The 20384-nt window shown below is 44.3% G+C and overlaps 1 protein-coding gene across 1 annotated transcript in view; it reads right to left on the bottom strand.

Annotated features, from left to right (window-relative positions):
- GNPTAB (N-acetylglucosamine-1-phosphate transferase subunits alpha and beta) overlaps positions 1–20384 on the bottom strand; it is a 644942-nt gene that overhangs the window by 189229 nt on the left and 435329 nt on the right. Inside the window, exon 14 of the mRNA XM_085653265.1 lies at positions 1480–1679. Coding sequence (XP_085509391.1) covers positions 1480–1679 — 200 coding nt within the window. The remainder of the gene's footprint in view (positions 1–1479; positions 1680–20384) is intronic.

Genomic DNA, 20384 nt, shown 5'->3' with positions numbered 1-20384 from the left:
CCAGCATGCTGTATCCCCTTAGCCACAGACAGACCTGGCTAAATCGGTCGGTAGCTCTAGTAGGGATTAAGCTGTCGGAAGGGGTCTCTCTCAATCGGCTATCTCCAAAACGACAGCCATGCACTTCCTGAAAAAAGCAAATGAGCTGCTGCTGCCAAGACCATGAATGCACACTAGATACAAAATTCATGTCCGGCTAATTGCAAACAAGTGAGAAAAGTCAAAAGGTCTCAACAGCATTGAAAGAGATACGCAGGTATTCACAGTGCAGTCTCACTGCACTCCCGCATATTTTCACTTGCGAATACTCAGCTTCAGGCATACAAATCTGAATATCTCAGGTGTAAAATAGTGTTTAAAAATTTGCGACAACAAAAAAGAAACTACAGGAACGAGGCATTCAATATGGTGTGCTCATGACTGTGATTTACACTCTAGGGTAAGGAGCACAATTTTGCGGATTCTATTCAGTCACATGCTTTTCTAAATAAACATTCAGCACAAGGAGGGGCACTCCAGCCTCTGGTGAAGCGATGGTGGAAGACCCTCACAATGATGTAGACTAGAATAGAGTAAGCAGTGGATCAGTAACTCTAGGCAAAACTGTAAACATGACAAACACTGACAGGAAACTTTGCATCCGTTGAGCCTCTTTACTGAGAGTCACAGAACGTAAAGCAGATGTAAGATGTCGCCAATGCCCATAAGTTATATGTGACACCCCCATTCCTCACTAGAATGTAAACATTCCTCACTCAAATCATGCTTTTTAGGTCGAGCCTGGGTAGAGCATGCATTGTTCTGCAATGCATAATATATTCGAGTATGGACTTGAAGTCCCATCCACTTTCCGCCCATATTTGTCATTGGCTTGCATCGTCCTTTGCAAATGCTGGCTTCTGATTCGTTAATAGGCTTGTTGGTCCCTCCTTAGTACCGCCTTGTATTGATTTTTAACCTCCCATGAGGACTGGCCCTTTTACTTCTGTTGTTATACGGTATGTCCTATTTAGTCTGAAAGCATTATTTTCTTTAATGAGTGTCACCTACTGCAGGCATGACATGTTTTCCTGCAACTTGCTTTCACTTTCCAAGCAGCCCGGGACAATGAGGGCTGCTTCTTTGAAATGCAATAGGTCTTGCATTTACTAGAGTTTGAGCTATTGGCATTGTAAATGACAATGCTTTTTATTTATGTTATCAAAACAGATAAATAAAAGACATTGTCATTTACAATGCCAATAGCTTATACACTCACAAATGTGAGACCTATTGCATTGCAAATGCTTTTCTTTTTTATGGTGAATGTGTACCCAGACAATATTTATGTGGTTCTACTATGAAGACAGATACACTCAAAAACACAAGGATATTTATCACAAGTCACACAAAACTGACGATTTACAGATAGAGCTATAAAAGCAAGGGTTTATTCCATCAATTCAGAGGTCACTTAAGAAGAAGCAAATTTGTACTTACATATCCTGAAGTTCTTGCATAACAATGCGGTCAATCATGTGAGGCATATGAGCAGGAACTTTTCTTGAGGCAAAGCCAAACTTGTTATTGAGAAGTTTATTTACATAGCGGAGAGAATTGGCAAATGTATCCTTTAGCTGCCTCCGTGTCCGTGTTCCATCCGCAGAGTAGAACAGCAATTTATTAAGAGCAGTTTCTTCCTAAACGGAGATAAAACGAAAGGGACTGGCAATTAATCAAATATCAACCATTTGATATTGGTGAGCATACAAATTATGGTGCTATACCACTCCTTTGTATTCTTAAAAAAAAGTTCACAACATTTTATGTTGAGTATCACAACAACGAAATCCAATTTCACAGTTAACTTAAAATGCAGTGATAATTTTTAAATATAGAAACCACTCACTTCAATGAACATTTTTTAACACTAGTAAAGTTTCATAGGCAGCTTTAAGCCACCTGGCTCGGCCATCTTGCTTTCCCAAAGCCCTTCAGCAAGGGATGAGCCAGCCTCATGTTCCCCATCACAGGAAATGTAAGTAAGGGTTATCATATGTTAAAGATGGATAAAATCTCTATAACAAAGGTTTTAAGCTAGTGTTTTCAATCTCTAAAGTACTTTAAACAATAAATAGCCTCAATGGAGAATGTATAAGTCCCTTCTCCAACAGATACAGCTATGGCTAAAGTTGCCAAGAATTTGGGGGTCAAATTTGACACCGAACTATCTTTTCAACCTCAAGCAGTGGCAGAAGCAGGGATGTATTTCAACCCGACAGAATCCATTCAGAAATGTCTTCAATTTTTTGCCCTGAAAGCCTGAAGACTGTAGCATTTCCACTTATGACAGACCTGAGTTCTTTTTCAACCCTCTCATCTAAATATGGAAACCAAACTCTATCTTGGATAGTTTTCCTGGTGACAACAATACCACTATGTCCTTTGTGAGCCACTTCAATTATGTTCAGTTTCCTACTCTCAAATTAAGATTCAAGACCCTGGCAGTACTCCTTCCTGAGTTGTAGATAGCTCATCTTTAAAGTTTTGGTACTTTAGCTATTCACCATCACTGGTAAGAGGTCAACCGTGTCTGTTCTATGACTGATCTGTAATTATTTCTTTCAACTTCAACATGTCACTATCATGGCTCGTAGCAGTGTTGATCTGGACTAATGATATGGCAGCTGATGTAGATAAGTAGTCAGGAGGGTTTTGACCCTTCCATGGACGATGCACAATGGTATAATCATACTCTTGTAACCATAGCCACCCAAGCTTCTTCGAGTACCAACTGATGATAATCTCTATTTAAATCAAGGCAAGAGAAGACCTTTGCACCATTTGACCTGGATGTCCTTGTTCAATTGCCTTGTTTGCTTGATTCATATCAACGCATATGCGTATCCCTCCTTCAATGTACTTTTTGGACACTACTACTATGAGAGAAACCCATGGCGTCAGACCAGTTAAACACTCAAAAATGTCATACTTAAGTAATGATTCAAGTTCTTTTTCAACAGCTTCCTGGAAATGAAAAACACCTTGTCTATGTCACTGAGCAACAGGACAGACATTGTCATTAATATATAACTTTACTTTTATAGTCTTAGCTTGGAAATGAGGTGGAGGTTTTGTTTCTAACTGAAACATGGCTGAAGGATGACACCCTTGCTACAGTAGCGCTTGCTTTGCCTTCCGGGTTTAAACTATGCTGCGTTAATAGGGCGGGAGACAAAAGGGGAGGCGGAGTAGCGATTGTCTTTGAAGACTCCTGGGACATGGCCTCCTCAGCATTGAGGAATATGGGCATGGTTGAGGGCCTTCATTTCTGCATCCATACTGGCCCCTCTACCTCCTTCTCAAGTACAAATGACTTTATTCGATTGTAAACCTTACAATCATAAAAGCGCAATTCATAAACATACAGTTAAAATCAAACCATCCATTTCATTTGTAAGACAAAAATTTACATAAACAATATAAAACAAGAGTAACAGGCAGAATAAACATGTTAAGAATATAAATAATTATAACAAGGGTAAAAAGGTTAAAAATACCTGACGGCAATAGCAGCATAATTATCCCTCCATACTTTTCCTGAAAGTAATTGCTAATTTCAGAAAACTGCATACAAATAAGGTGCAGTCACATTTCAGGAGTTGAAGGTAGTAAAGTGCTGGTTTGATCTGTGGAAATTTCAGTTCTTTCAGGCATGGTATTAGATATAGCCTCCGAGGTACTATGTAATAAGGACAAATAAATAAAAAGTGTGCCAGATCTTGCGGAGACTTCCCGTCGCAGCCGCAAGCTGGCAACACTTGACCTCGATGGGCCCCACTCGGTACCGCCAGTAAGAGATGAAACAGATCAAAACGGAACCTTGTTAATAGGTAACGTTCGTAGCCAGTCATAGGCCATGATGGATATGGTTCCATTTGTAGACAGGTTTTAAGTAGAACATGTTTCTTAACACTGTCTTTCTGGAGCTCAACCTCCTCCCGGGCAAAATACCTAGTTGTCATAAATGTATTTTTCACAAAAGTGACATCTGATATAGTAATAAAATTTGGGGTTAAAAACAGATCAGGCCGTCCTATTTCAATAAGACGATCGTTAATATACTTCAGCCACGGGACCTTGAACCTACCATCCCATGTTAAAGCTTCTTTTAGTATATCATGGGTGAGAGGTATGTCGTTATTTAGCCAACAGTTCATCCAACACAATAGGGGATTTGCTGCTATTCTATCACTAAGGTAGGGCACACCTAGCTCCTCGTGTACCGAGAAGTTTCCGGTTCCCCTTGGCAGCCTCAGTATACAACCTCCAGGTCCCGCGTCTGGCTGTAGCCCCAGAGCTCGCTTCCGTAGCAAGCAACGGCGACGCTCTTGGCCTGGTATAATTTAAGCAAGGCAGCCACCGGGCTATTGCCCATTTTTCTCGCGAAGCCAAGTATGGCTGCGTTAACGCGGATTACCTCACCCTTCTTCTTAAGAGCAGCGGGGCCCCAAGATAATTGATGATCAAGAAGGACCCCGAGATATGAAAAGGTTTTGGTGGTTGGAATTTTTCCCCCATTTATGTTAAAAAGATTAGATTTTCGTGACCCTAGGCCTGTCTTCATAACATAGGACTTAGAGTTGTTAATACTTAGGCCTCAAGACTCCATGAAATCAAAGAAGGAGTTTAAAAGTGTCTGAAGGCCGATTGCTGTCGGGCCAAGGTGTATTTACCTATAATCAGATATAGGTTCAGACACTGAGTTACTGTCGAGTGGCCAGGTCTGAAGCCGTATTGTATTGGGGATATAACATTGTTCTCATTTGCCCATGCAGTTAACCTGTTCAGGATTACACCCCCTACCACTTTGGCTACAGAATTAATTAAAGATATTGGCCTGTAGCATAACGGGCTACTACGATCGCCCTTTTTAAACACGGGCACTATAGTCGATAGCCCCCACGACTTTGGACATCCAAAGGCCGCAGCTGCATTTACTACAGCAGTAAGGACGGGGGCCCATAATGAGATATAAGATTTAAAAAGGTCCGGAGGCAAGCCATCCGGGCCTGGAGCCTTGTTACTAGTTAGCCCTTGAATGCTCTTTTCTACTTCATTAACTGAAAAGCACAAAAGATTCTCCGTAGGAGTTAAAAAGTCATTTTCTGCCTGTTGCTCATTGCTTTTAAAGATTGCACTAAAGTGAGTGACCCAGTCCTCCTCTGGGATATTAGTACCAAGTGCAATGTCACTGGGATTGTCAAACAGGGGTTTATTAATGATTTCCCAGAATTTGCCGCTATTGCCCAGGACTGATGGATCAAGCAGAGACTCCCAGGTACAGGCCTTAATTTCTTTTTTCCGTTTAGCAAGTGATTTCTTGTAAATCAGTCGCAGGTTTTTAATTTGATCTGAATCTCTGGGTTTGGTTTTTAGCGCCTTTCTCAGGTCTCTGCTTGCCTTAGAGCACGTGTGGTCAAACCATTTAGGATTGTTTCTAACTTGTCCCTTCACTGGAACTATTAACCTCTTCAGTGCCCCGCCCTTTCCACGCCCTGTGCCGGGCGTTTCATTAGCGGGCGGGGTTCATGACGAGATAGTCTCGTCATGGGCACAGCGCAACCGCGCTCCATGACGAGACTATCTCGTCATGGGCACTGAAGGGGTTAACATAGATCCTACTGATTACACCACAACCTCAAAAATGGCTAAAGTTTGCTCTGGGGACGTAGATGGTGACACACAAGCCGCAAGTTCCTCACCACATGACTTATTGATTTCAGTATACAGGTTTTCATGATTTACCAAATACCATTTCAATCGACGTTTACCATTTATACATTTTAAAATTCCCCGGCCTTCACAGTTCATTCGCTGTTCAAATACTCCCCCACCCAAATCTGATGGTTAAGGGATTATGGTCACTGTAAATGATCGTTTGAATGGTGAATCTGGAGGCCTGATTGGCAAGGTCAGCAGATAATAGTATATGATCTATAAAAGACCCCTGACCTGAGCCTTTAAATGTTGGGGCATCAAAGACCTTGGACTCAGGCACCATGGACATAGCTACAGATAGGTTATTTTCATTCAACAGGTCGTTGAGATAAGTTCCACGCCTGGAGTGGTCAAAATGAAAACCATTCACACTATTACACCCCAAGGATCCCATGGAGGTAACTCCTGGGTTACCACATGGGTGTACAAATTAAAATCACCTGCGATCAGTAAGTTACGTGACAGTGTGCCTGCTCCCTCTCTCAGCATCTCTTTCAGAAGCAGTATATTACATTCCCCTTGGCTGTTTATAGCATTGTAAAAATTAATTAAAGTCAGAGCATGTTTGCCTCTCTTCAATTCGAGCACTTGGATATTCCGATTAACATGATACCGGTTACTTATTTGGCAGGAAAGTGCCAGATTAATAAAAATAGCCAGGCCCCCCTTTGCTCTTCTACTAATTGAGGGGGCTGCTGGCCTAAGAAAGCTTTGGTAGCCCTCAATGAAGGCATTATTATCTTCCATCCATGTCTCTTGGAGGCATATAACTGCGTATTTCTTAACAAATGCCAACCAGGCAGAGTCACATATTTTATCAGCCAAACCTGCTATATTCCAGGAGACTAAACTCGCATTACAAGCATCACCAGACTCTATTCCAGTGACGACTTCTGTGGTTATAGGTTCTAATAACCGACTAAGTTGTTCTACGTGTGTGTCTCCCATAGTTTCTATTGTAGAAGAGTTTGGTTCTACATGGGTTGGAGGAAAATTAAAAGCCTCGGGCAGAACATGCAGTGTACTAATGTGCTTGGAATTAGGATTGTCAGAATCTGGGATAATTAGCGGGATGTTCACATTTGGGGAATTATCCACCGTGATTACAGAGTGAGGAAGTCAATCTTGATCATCCAAGCCAGAGAATGTGGCAAATCTGTTAAAAGTGGGGAGAGTGAAGTGGTGGGCCTCAGTGTTTGTCCTTGATAGTGAATAAGGTTTTTGGGGATTTGACAAGAGGGAGCGGGGGTAGAAGTAACTTAGATCGTACATTGTAGCCTGCACTGGCTGCCGGTCCGGCAAAGAATCACCTTTAAGGCTATGTGTATTTCCCATCAAGCCTTCTGGCACAAAGGACCGGCAATCAGCCGTGAACTAATTACACAGCACCACCCTAGAAAACACCTTCGCTCCGGCCAGGCTTTCTTAGCAACCGTTCCCAGAATCAGGAGAGCGAGAGCTGGTGGCAGGATGTTCTCCTACAACGCCGCCAAGCTGTGGAACCTCCTCCCCCTTCAACTTAGATCTAACCCTAACCTGCCCTCCTTTCGCAAGCATCTAAAGACCTTCCTTTTTAATTTTCATAATTAACCCCCTGCTGAATGCCTCTGACAAACGACTATACTTTTCAGGTAGCGCTTGGACGCCTCAGGGCAGCAATTCGCGCTTTATAAATTTACGTTTCATTTAATTTAATTTCATTTCATTTCATATACCCGCGCCCCTACTCGGGGTGTACCAGTCCACTATGTGGGGTAAGACCCTGCGATCCCTGAAGTTAACTATAATAATGTCACCCTGAATGTCCTTGGGTCTAGGACCCATCCATTTCAGTCTTCTCACATGCAGTATTTCACCATTGATTTCGGAGGGAAGTGGTCTATTTTGGCTTAACCAGTGTACTTCTTTATTTTTAAGTTCCTGGTATCTCTCCATTTTACCCGGTGCAAGCTCTGGGACACCAGTAAGTGTCACTACATAGGGAGCTGCTTCGGGGGGCAAGTAGATATGGGAAGTCTTTTCCGGTCTATAGTTCGGGAGGGGCTGCTGCTTAGCGTTGTTACCCAGGAGCTCTGCAGGATAGGAGAATTGATCTCCTCTTAGGGCCCTTTTAGCGCTAGATTTTTTCTCTACTATAGGCGTAGGAACAGGTATGTTCTCCGTGCGATTCAATGGATTAGGCTGATTAGCTGTTTGAATGGATGGAGGAAGCATGGTAGCCAAAGTGAGATTTTTAGATAAGTAAGTATTCAGTTCACTATTTAATGCAGTGAGTGAGGCATGCGATGTTTCGAGGGATGTTAACTGTTGTGCTATGTTTTTAACTCTCTCTACTAGAGGGGATAGTAAGGATTTTATCAGGTGCTCTATGGCAGCGAGTAAATTAGAAAAAGGTGATATAGGAAGCTGGGTCTGAACTTTTGAAGAGCTTGCACAAATAGAATTAGGTGTTAGTTGTAACGTAGAATTAGAAGACTCAGGGTGATGGTCTTTCCTCTTTTTTTTTGGTGCAACAGTTTTTTTTGCTACGGGCTTAGGAGGAGAGGGTCTATTTTTTGCAGCATTACTCTTAACTATCTTAGCGGATTGAATTGGGGTTAGGTCCTCAGAAAAATTATCCCTTGGCGATTGGGGATTAGGGGAGCGTGTATTAATAACCTTTGAAGTGGCCGATATGTCCATTATGTCAAGTGGCTGCAATGAACTGTCAATAACGTCCATGGGATCGGGGCCTATGTTCGTAATCGGGGGTGAGGGAACCTGTTGGATATGGCCCAAGGACGAACGCTTCTGGTGGATAAGGTCCAATGATAAACGGCGTTCTGTAATTTGAATTTGAATTTAAAAGCATTTGTTAAGCGCACGTATACCATGCGGTTTCATGGCGCTTTAAGTGATGCAGTAGCGGTCGGCAGAAGGGCTAGACAGTATAAGCTTGCTCAAATAACAGGGTTTTAAGGTCTTTCCGAAACTGTGTGTATGACGGAGAAGATCGGAGAGCAGGAGGGAGAGAATTCCAGAAAAGTGGGGCGAGAACAGCAAATTTCGCTCCGCCAGATTTCTTTTTCTTGAAACGAGGAATGATGAGGAAAGCCCTATGGGCAGAGCGGAGTTCACGACCTGGGAGGTACGGTTTTATGGCGGCGCAAATGAACTCGGGGGCTGTACCTGATCTAGCCTGAAAGGTAAGGCAACCCAGTTTAAAAAGGGCACGCTCCCTCACCGGGAGCCAATGCAAAGCTTTAAGCAGGGGAGTGGCACGATGGTATTTGGGTAAGCCATAGATCAAACGAGCCGCTTGATTCTGAATGAGCTGCAAACGATGGAACGCATATGCTGGAGCTCCATTGTAAATGATGTTACCATAGTCAACTCTCGACAGTACCATGGCCAGCACAATGATTTTTAAAGCAGGAAGGGAAAAAAAGCGGGATACTTTCCTAATTAGTCTTAAAGAAAAGAAACAAGCAGAGACCACTGAACCCACATGTGAGTGAATAGAGAGTTGTGTGTTAAGAAAAATCCCAAGAGTTTTGACCTTAGAGACAGGAAGAGGGGGAGCACCAAGTGACAAGGGCCAGTGGGCAGAGGTCCATGGACTGCAACCACCTCCGGTCAGGACTAACTCAGTCTTGTCCGGATTGAGTTTGAGGTGGTTGCAGTTCATCCAGTCCTGAATGAATGTCATTACGGTCTGAACATTGGAAGCAGATGAGGGGGAGTTGGAGAGATTAAAGATTAGCTGGAGATCATCAGCGTAGTTAAACACCGTGACCTCCATCTGCTGTAACGAAAAAATGAGGGGATAGATGTACAAATTAAATAAAAGTGGGGAAAGTGATGAGCCTTGAGGGACTCCGCACTCCACTTTGCGAAAGTCAGCGGTGAAATTGGCCAAATGGACGGCTTGGGCCCTCCCTGTGAGGAAGGACTCAATCCACGAGAAGGCAGAACCTTCTATGCCCGCCGCCCTGACACGGCTGAGAAGAATGGAATGATCCACCGTGTCAAAGGCGGCGGACAGATCTAATAAAATCAAGGCTTGCGGAAGGTTGGTGTCAATGCCTTCACGTAGCACGTCCATTACCGAGATCACCACTTTCTCGGTGGAGTGCAATGGGCGAAAGCCGGCTTGACGGGGGGAAAGACAGTGATTGATTTCAACATGAGTGCTTAAGGTGGTTGTGACGTGAATTTCCAAAATTTTTGCTAGGTAAGGCAGTAGGGAAATGGGACGGTAGTTGGAGGGGGAGGAAGAATCAGCGTCAGGTTTTTTAATAATAGGTATGACAACCGCTGATTTATGTATATCAGGAACGTTTCCCTTCTTTAGCGAGTCATTGAGGAGGGTCAAAGGGGGAGTGGGGGAAGATAAATAGATTTCCCTGAGGATATGGGCGGGGGCAAAATCTAAGGGAGAACCGGATTTGACTCGGTGAAGTAATGAGAAGAAGGTGTCCTCAGTTAAAGGTGGAATAAGGTTAAGTTTGGGGACAGTGGGGGGAGGGGAAGAATTGACAAATGCAAGGGAGGGTGGTGGAATGTTAAGTTTGATTTTGAGTATTTTATCAATAAAAAACTCATTGAGCGAGTTACAGAAGGACTGAGAGGGGGTTATGGTAGTCGTGGTTCGACTGGATAATGCTAATTCATGGACCGCGGTAAAGATTTCCTTTGAGCGAGACTCAGCTGCCATAATCCTGCTGGTATAGAATGCAGTTTTAGCCGCTAGAATGCCCGCTTTATAAGTTTTTAAAACAGACAGATATATAGTCTTTAGCTCTGGGCTGTAGTCTTTCCTCCAGGCTCGCTCGGCTCTTCTAGCTGCTAGTTTCTGTTCTTTTAGCTCTAAGGTGAACCATCGATTGGCTGCATGGGCCCGCTTGACAGTGAGTCGCCTCATGGGGGCGAATTCGTCGCCTGCCAAAGTCAGCCAATTATCAATGGCGGCCAGTTGCGACGTAGCAGTGAGATCTGTAAGGTCGGGAGCGGTTTTGGCCAAAGTTGAACAGAAGGAGGGCATGTCCGTTTTACCCCATTTCCTGACCCAAATGTTTTTAGGAAGAGGAGGTTTGACCAGTGTGGTCAGTGCAAGGGAAAAGGAAATAATAGAATGGTCGGACCAGGAGCACGGGGAAATTATGGGGGGTGTGGATGGAATATTTAGCGCCCAGATTTGATCCAACATATGACCGTGGGTATGTGTGGGGCCATGAGTGAGCAGAGAGAAGTTCAAGGAAATCATGAAGTCTGTAAAATCTTTGGATTGAGGGCTCTCAGCAGGTTCATTGGGCCAAAAGTTTAGGTCCCCTAGCACTAGTACCGATGAATTGTTAACCACCAAGGTGGCTAAGAGAGCCTGAATGCTAGGGAGAAAGGATGGGGTTAGCTGGGGAGGACGATAAATTAAGACAAAGGTGAATGGTACCTGATGGAGAGTTGAACGAGCTACAAGGTAATCTACCTCAGGAATGGGTAAGGAGGGGAGAATCTGGAAGCAGAAGTCTGTCCGGGCTATTAAGGCTACTCCGCCACCCCGCTTGCCCTCAGGCCGATCTGCTCGAATGGCAGAGTATGATGGAGGCAATGCGGCTAATACATTGGGTAGGGAGTCTGCCTTAAACCAGGTCTCCGTTAAGAATATGAGGTTTGGATTATGGGTATCAATGTAGTCAAATAGCTCGTATTGATGACTAACCGCAGACCTGGTGTTTAAGAGTATTGCTGAAGTGTTACAAATTGGTGCTGGGGGGGCTGGGGGGGGGCAAGATGGTGCAGGATGGTGTATTGGATAAAGGAAATAAAGGTGGGCTGATACTAGGAGGACGGTAAGGTGGGGAAGAACATAAATCAAGCTGTCTCAGGTGGGTACTGATCGAAGGGTCAACCGTTCCAGGGACCCAATATGAGAGTAGTAATGCAGGTGAGTACGTAAGTAAGCGGGCAGCCTTTCGTGCCCCTAGCCCCGGTCGGCCGCGGACGGGCGCAGACGGGCTTAACTCTGGCGCAACTCCGGTGCGCCTACGTCGCGCCCGCTGCGCTCGTCCGCTGCGCTGACACATGCTGCACGATTAAGTAGGGGCGGAGCGGTGGAGGAGGGGCAGGGCTAGGAAGGAAGGCAGCCCGATCTAAGATGGCGCCCGTTGCTGCTTAGAAGCCCGCAAGTGCACCAACCCGCCCTGGCAACCCACCTCTGAAACCGCAAAAGGTAAGAGACCTGCACAAACTTTGAAGATGAGTTAAAAGCAGTAAATGGCGATCTCTTTTTCTAAGACGGTGGCGGCCCTAGTAATAAAATGGTCGAGTGTCCCCCTAACCGAGCCCCCCACCAGGGACTGCCTAGGTTTAGTGGGACGTGTGGCCATAGTGCTTTGTAATATGAGAGACGACGGAAGCAAAATGTACACAGGCAGAAAGTGATTGTTGACAACTGCCAGTATGCAATGAAAAAAGATGTGTCAAAAGTTACTAAGATATATCCTGCCCTCGTATACATAAATGAAACAGGGTAAATATCAATCACCTTTCACTAACGCAGCCAGTAACGACAAAACGACAAGTAACAAGAGGGATGGCCCAGCCCAGCCTCGATCGGCCTTGGACGGCCGTAGACGGCCCGCCCTTTGCCCGGGCTTAGCCCGGCGTGTCCCGCTGCGCGTCCTGCAAAGCGGGAGGCGTGAGTTCCTTTTCAATCCGCCGCCGGAGGTAGGGAGGGGCTGCTGCCGGTGACACTGCTCCCAAGGTCTTCTGGTCCGAGTAGTTTGGCACAAATCCGGCTTCAAGGTTCACCACACTCCAGGCGCTGCGCGTCCCGCAAAGCGGGAGGCGCGAGTTCCTTTTCAATCCGCCGCCGGAGGGAGGGAGGGGCTGCTGCCGGTGACACTGCCCCCAAGGTCTTCTGGTCCGAGTAGTTTGGCACAAATCCGGCTTCAAGGTTCACCACACTCCAGGCGCTGCGCGTCCTGCGAAGCGGGAGGCGCAAGTTCCTTTTCAATCCGCCGCCGGAGGGAGGGAGGGGCTGCTGCCGGTGACACTGCCCCCAAGGTCTTCTGGTCCGAGTAGTTTGGCACAAATCCGGCTTCAAGGTTCACCACACTCCAGGCGCTGCGCGTCCCGCGAAGCGGGAGGCGCAAGTTCCTTTTCAATCCGCCGCCGGAGGGAGGGAGGGAGGGGCTGCTGCCGGTGACACTGCCCCCAAGGTCTTCTGGTCCGAGTAGTTTGGCACAAATCCGGCTTCAAGGTTCACCACACTCCAGGCGCTGCGCGTCCCCTCCTTCTCATGCCTGCTGATATATAGGCCACCTGACTGTCCACCTTATATGCACCTGGAATTATGCAACTTCATTGAACAGAAATCCCTTCTATCCTCTAATTTTACAGTATTAGGGGATTTTAATTTGCACGTAAATGACCACACTTGTGTCCCAGCAATGCAGATGGTCTCCTTGATGGAAGGTGCGAATCTGCCCCAACTTGTGAAATTCCCTATCCACAAAGCTGGCCATACTATTGACCTGATATTGTCCAATATCTCGTCCATGAAAACTGAAGAGCCATACCAGGTGGTTTGGTCAGACCATTTTCTCATTCCTTTCTCTTTTAATCTGGCTAAGCCAGACGTATCTGAAAGTGCCAGATACTTTTTAAAGAGGAACTGGAAGAAGCTGATAGCCGCATACTTGAGCCCGATAATATTAGCTAGCCAACCGCCCCTATCCCTTGACCCTATTGTAGACACTCTGGCCCTTCATGACTGGATTGCTGCCGCAGAAGAGTCGTCGGCACCAGCGAGAGTTACTAGATCTATGAGGAAAACCCCCTCAGCCCCATGGTTCTCTGAGTCACTTAGGGCTATAAAAAGTAAGTGCAAGCGCTTGGAACGTTTTTGGAGGGTGGATTAGGACGCCTCTGCCAAAATGATATCGACGGCACTGTGCGAGAGAATTTCAATCTTTTTCAATGATAAAATCAGCAACGTCTATAACTCTTTTGCAGCCACTGCCACTACATCCAAATCCAACGTGGCAGTTAGGCACGCACCCTTGTCTCTCTTCTCCGCCTTTGCCCCCATCTCGCAGGAGTATGCAGTGGCAGTGATCCAGGGATGCAAGTCTGGCTCGTCAGAAGACCCATGCCCCCCTAAATTGTGGAAAGAGTTGGCCAATCCCATGAGCCATGTGCTGTCTACAATCTGGAATGCCTCTCTTTCCTCCAGATAGCTTACTTTTTCAAATGCAAACATTACAACTGCTTGTTCACTTTATTATCTAATTTGTATTTGATGTAACTAGTTTATATACTTTTTAATTCATGTATGGAAGGGATCAAACTACAAAATGGACCAAAGAAAACACTCTAAAAAAAATTGCTATTTAGATGTTACACTTTATGCTGCGTTATAATTATTTTAGTTTCTAAAATCAATTTGCCATCATGTGCTAACATTTTATGTTGTAAAAATGTGAACTGGTGTATAGAGTATAGTTTACATTGCCAGATTTGAAATTTATTGCACCATTTGGAAAATCCTCAATGAGAAATTGTCAAGTGAATTACAAAGAATATTCTTCTAGCTTTTAAACCAGCAAGTTTTGAAATGCGCAGCAGTTCTGAAACACTTTTTAGAAGAACTGGTTTCACTTTCTTTAAAAGAGAGAGCTGGTACGAGGCAGTCTTTGTTTATTGGAAATTTGTTACTTGAGGGCAAGGTTTATGTCTATAGTGAATCCAAGTGATTTAGCATCAGTTGAAAGTTGGGATTCGAGGCTTTTAAAGAACACTTAATTGACTCAGGTTTGTACTAACTCTCACTTGTTCTTGGCAAACAATAGAAATTCAGTATTGGTGGGCTTCAACAAGCCAATGGACATCTAGGTCTGAATGAGGTGATGGCACTGTTTGAGGCACAAAATATCTGCAACAGAGTATACTTTCAAGTAGAGTTGCATATCATCTGCATATTGTCAAATTGTGATGTGTGTACCTGTGAAAATACCTCAAGGGGGAGATCTATGAAAAGGATCAAAATGACAAGGGACAGTATGGAACCATGAGGAACTCTGCAAATAAGAGAGGGATCTTTAGGGATATTGAGCTGGCAATGTAAACAAACGGGTGTCATTAAAATGGAGGAGGAGAAGAATCAGTCAAGGACACTGGCAGTGAATCTCATTTGAGATTCCAGGGTATGTATCAGGTTGGGATGATTGACTGTGTCGAAGGCAACTAAGAGATCCAGTAATATCAGGGGGTAGGGGTAATTTTCATCTGTGGTCAGGAGGGCATCTCCTACAATGTGGACGGTAGTGGTCCCTGAGCTGAAACTTTGTAGAAGATTGGAAATGGTTATGCAGTTCTAAAAGTTGATTAATTTTTTTTTAAATTCAGTATTTGTGACAGCACAGATTGAAGACCAAGATTAAACCAGATGGAAGGTTGGGGTGAGCACAGCTGTGATTAGTAGTTAGAATCTATTTAAAATTATTAACAAAATAAACTATGTGTAGCTGCAATAATGGATGAGGTGTTTGGGTGAACGGTAACCATTGTATGTCTTTGGTATTAAAGGCCTCCAAAGGATGTGAGTATTGTCTAAGGCAAGGCATTTTCACAAGCAGTAGAACTGAAAGTTAAAACAAACTGAGAAATGCCCCTCTTTTAATGTTGTAGGCAGATGTATATCTAGACATTATTCCTGATTATGAGGTACTGTCATTACTCTGATTGTAAGCTAGTTACAATTATTTCAATAGTAATAATAATGCACTGGGTCAAAAGAGCACACAAGGCGATGTGAACAGTTGCGGTATTTTACTGCTGCAGTGACAAAGTGATTCACACTACACTATTGGCAATCTCTAGAGCTATCCCTGTTGCAAGAAGACTGTTACGTTCATGAAGCACCTGGAACTGCTGAAAATGTTGTCTCCGTTGGGACTGCTTTGCACTGGGAGGCAAAGCTCAGTGCAAAGCTCAGCAAAGGAAGTGCAGCCCTACTATTCTTAGAGGGTTCCAGGGAGAAACTGGCCTTCTTTCCTAAAAGCTATTCACCATCAAAGGCCAGGTCCATGAGGGCTACCTGAACATCCCCTGAAAAGTCAGCGGAAAACATCTAAGTGTAGCAGAGGAGTTCAACAACTGTGCTTGTGGAGTGACCTATGGTATCCACAGATTCCAGACAGAACTTCAGGATCTATTTGTAGGAACTCAAATTGTTGTTTACCAAATAGGAAAATGGTTTTTGCATGTGATCTGGTAGATTGATAAGGTAAGTTTTGCTCATTGTCACAGGGTGTGGAAACATCAGCTGAGGTGAAAGTCAACGCTTGTTGTGTGGAGGGTGATACTGCCAGAGGTAAAGACTTTACAATCCACGAATCAAGCCCATTCATCTCCCTATATGGAAATGTCATGGGAAGGTATTTTGGGTTCCAATTCGAGGGAAAAGCTTTGGTAGCCAGATTTTCCAGAGAAGGTTTAGGGAACCAAAATTATTGGTCAACCGTAGCAGGTCTACGATCTCTGGCTTTGTGCCTATGAACTGCAGTTTTTTTCCCACAATGACAGGAACAAAAAGAGAAAGGGCTCCACCACTGAAAAGAAGAGGGCTGCAAGATCTCTGCAAAATGTTACACTTTGCATTTACAGATTTTCATATCAAAGTGGTGAATGAAGAGACTTCCTCTGAAAAATGGGCAGAGGGGTATGTGATGTCCTCTTCTACTGATGTGTCTTGATCACTCACACTTTGTATATCCAGATACAAGCCCGCATTGCTTTTATAGTGGGAAAGGAAGCTCTTATCCAACCAGCTCCCCCTCCCCCCCCCTCCCAAGTCCTCAGTCTATGAGCAGCCATAATCCTTGCAAGTTACTATGAGCCCATCATAGTCCAATCTCAACAATTCTTCAATCCAGGCGAATCACAGAGCAGTAGGAAAGTGTCCCGCCAATGGTTCATCAAAACATGCTTTTGCGTTCTCTTTTGCCACACGGATAATCTTTGCTGGCTTCAAAGGCTGAAAGCACAGAAGCATTATGAGCTCAGGAGGCAGCATCTGTGTCAGCACTAAAGAGAGCCCCATTGAGTAGCAGATGGCACCTTGGCTAGCTTTGACTTTTTCTTAGGGCCAGAGGCTGTGGAAGGGCACCGTTAGGAGATGCTGGTTTTGAGCCGTTAGAGTCAACAAACACGCAGGATTATGCTGACTCTTGGTCAGTGGCCCAGAGTTGGAAGAGCTGTCTTGAACAAGTCTCGTAACACCATCATGAAGCCTCAACCTGTGTAGTATTGGCCAACAGAGCCAGGAACTCTGGTCTTGTCTTTTTCAATGTCTGGATCTTATTTGACGATGAGGCAGAGTCTGGTATCGAGGTTCAGGAGGGTCATGGCAGTGAACTGTTTCCATAAGAAAATTATCCCTCCTTCCTATGGCACTTCGTCTTTTGTGAGGAGGCTTTCTTAAAAGTGAGGGGGGTCACCATGGCATATCCCTGAGGGACATGGTCACATTAAGTTTGATCTCCCACTCTCTGGTGGCTTTCAGGTGTATTGAAGCACTGGAGCTGCAGGCTGCAGCCTCATGTTCTTAGCTTAAACATCACTGGCAGATGGCATGTGGGTCTGACAAGGACATTTTCCAGCATCATTTGTGAAAGGGCTTAGACTCGGAGATTTTTGAAGGAGATATTTGTTGTGAAGCACTGAGACCGTTCCCGATCCACAGAGATGAGGCGCAAAAACACAGGATTTGACACCAGTGCACTGGATGGTGCCATATATACTCGGATGTCATCATGTCCAGCGGGCGGGTTAGCTTTAGCTGTGCTGGACAGCTAAAGCTGTATGGTACCATCTCCAACGAGTAGCTGCCACTCAGCCCACTAAATTATAAGCATTTGCTTGGTTACATTAATTTATGCACACCAAAATGGGAATGAATGTACTTGAGATGACAAATGTGTGTAAAGTCAGAACTCATAATTTCCAAAACATTTTTGAAGCTGGTATTTGAGTGATGAATTTTGTGGCATTGGGGAGAGTATTACAAATTACTAATATTGTTATCTTGGTGCCATGAGCATTGAGTATTACTCATTCAGAGGCATTCAAAATTGGCAAAAACGTTTTTACATTACTGCTGGTAACCTTGACCTACAGTAATCACTAATGTGTTTGTGTGTGATGTGGTAGTAATATTAGTTACTCGGGATAATGTTAATTGAACATAACTAGCTCTTATAACTGAAAAGGTTGAAGACTCCTGATCTAAGTGCACTGGAGACTGTTTGCCAGGGAAAAAATATCCGGACTGGTATGAAGCCTGGAAAAATATACTTAAGGTAACAAATCTGTGGGAAGATGTATCCATAAGAAATACTGAAGCAGGTTTTGCAGTGCTAGTCATGGTGGGTTTAGGTGTGGAACAATCTGTCAGACCAGCACTCAATAGAATGCTTTTTAGGGAATGGTTTGGTTATTGGGCTGAGCAGGCCCTTGCTAACTAATCAGGACCATCCAGGGTTTTAAGCCATGCAGACACGCAAGCCCAGTGCTAAGCCTCAATGGCACATGGCGGTATAACTGGTGTCACTATTGCTGGAACAGTATGTTCTTTTGGCAAAATTAAAGGTGTATCCAAAAATAACCTATTATTGGATTGGGTACCTACAAAAAGTTTTTTACTAAGTCAATTATTTTTTGGAACATTTCTTCTGAACTCCAATGGCACTTGTCAGGAAACATAAGTGTGATATTTACCCTCCCAGTTTTTGATCATGCGTCTGGCATATGTGTCATGAATTGACGTATATTATAAGGTAGCCTACACCACCGGCCTTGCCCTATGAAAACGTGACCAATGTTTGTTTGTTTATTTATAAAGCACAAACTAATACCCGGAGGCGTCTAGGCGCTGGAAAACCCAAGATGAAAACTAAAAGCTAACGTCACTCAATCATAGCACTTGTGAAAGATGGGCTACCTGGTATTATGGGCCTTCCTAAAAGAAAGCAAGTAAGAGGAGTTTTTTCAAATGGGTGGGAAGTCAATTCCATAATCTAGATGTGGTAGTTTCAAAACTTTTGCCCCCCCCCCCCAGCTTGCTAGCCAGAATCAGAGAACCTCCACCAGATGTAGAGAGGATGATTGGAGGTTTCTCGAAGGAACATACTAACGTTCATGCACTGGAGTGTGTGATGAAAGCTTAAGATGTAAAAAACAGAGGCCTGCTTATTTTTCTAATAAGAGCCAAACAAATTTTGCAAAATAATAAAATGTGTTTGGCTGTTATGTTATCTGAGGCTAACGCTTACAAGCCAAAGAATCTTACATTTGTATTCTCTGAAGATTGTAACAAAGAAATTAGCTGACATGCGAGGAGAAGTGACCATCTAAATTCCATCTTGAAGGAGGTTGAGGAGATATTGCAGCAGTAGGACTCCATGTGATTGGAATAAGGGTTTGATCAACGTCTTGTATAGTAAAACAGGAGTCGAGAGTAATGTGTCCCCCTCCTCACTTCAAAAAACACCATGTGGGCCTAAATACATGAGCCAGTTGCTGGAGCAGACTATCTGATTAGAGATGTATTATGAAGGGGGGAGGGGGGGTGGCTACCAGAGCAAGCAAGATGGTAACAGACTTTTGAGCTCCAACGCAACACTGCTTCCTTCATCAAAACAGCCATTACCAGCTAGCGCACCTCTACTTGGGGCATACATAACGATTCCTCCTGCATTAAAGCGAATTTCACAAGTACCACGCATGGAGTCTTCTTTATACTCAGTGCAGCGGCGATGAGGTTTCCATAGAAGCATTGAGTATGCGCACCAAACTATGTCTTCACGGCAAGTTCGGTGACACTCAGCATTGGCCTTCTTCCCTTTAGCCTGTGTCACAAATGTGTACCTGCATGGAGCTTTGGAAGGTCTATGACCTTTTTTTTGCTGCTCTCCAATTTGCCTAATATTGCCTTAATTAACCTGGAGCTGCGGTGTTGACTTCTCTCTGCTCATGAGCGGCCGTCATATTGTTTTTGTTTCAACATGCCACCCGTAATTCATTTCTCTGGGGCACCTAAGACCTCCTGCTGCAAGTTACACCTAGTGGCCATGGCAATACCTTAGAAATGGATCTTCTATAACTGTAAAGGTCCAATTACAAGTTTCAGGTTATTATTGAAGAAAAGATGTGGTGGCTTTCCTCAACCTTCCCCAAGCCTGGTGTTCTATGGAAAACATACTCTTGGTAGTACACTTTTACTAGTGACTTTTTCCAGCGCTGTTATGAAATTTCCGGGACATTTGCTGAAGTGCTCAAATTTCCTATTTGCATTTGAAGCTCACAGGTTATTTTATTCCTATTTAATTTTAAATCTCTACTCAACCAGACATTCTTTTTACTGCTGTCTCGTCTCACTTTGTTTGAATTGATATTCCTTTGTATGGAAAGGACTAAGGGTCCGATTACAAGTCTGGCGGTGGAGGTGAGGCAGTGGTAGTCTCCTGACTGCCCTATTACGATTCCGTTGGCCGGACCACCACAGCCCCCAGGGAACTGCCATTCCCTGGAGGTGTTGCGGCAGTCAGGAGGCCGCAATATGCTTACCTGACCACCTCAGTCCC

The sequence above is a fragment of the Triturus cristatus genome, chromosome 4_1 (genome assembly GCF_964204655.1).
Source record: "Triturus cristatus chromosome 4_1, aTriCri1.1, whole genome shotgun sequence".
Classification (NCBI taxonomy): domain Eukaryota; kingdom Metazoa; phylum Chordata; class Amphibia; order Caudata; family Salamandridae; genus Triturus; species Triturus cristatus.
Note: the sequence above shows the minus strand (reverse complement) of the source record. Positions and strands in the feature narration are given on the sequence as shown.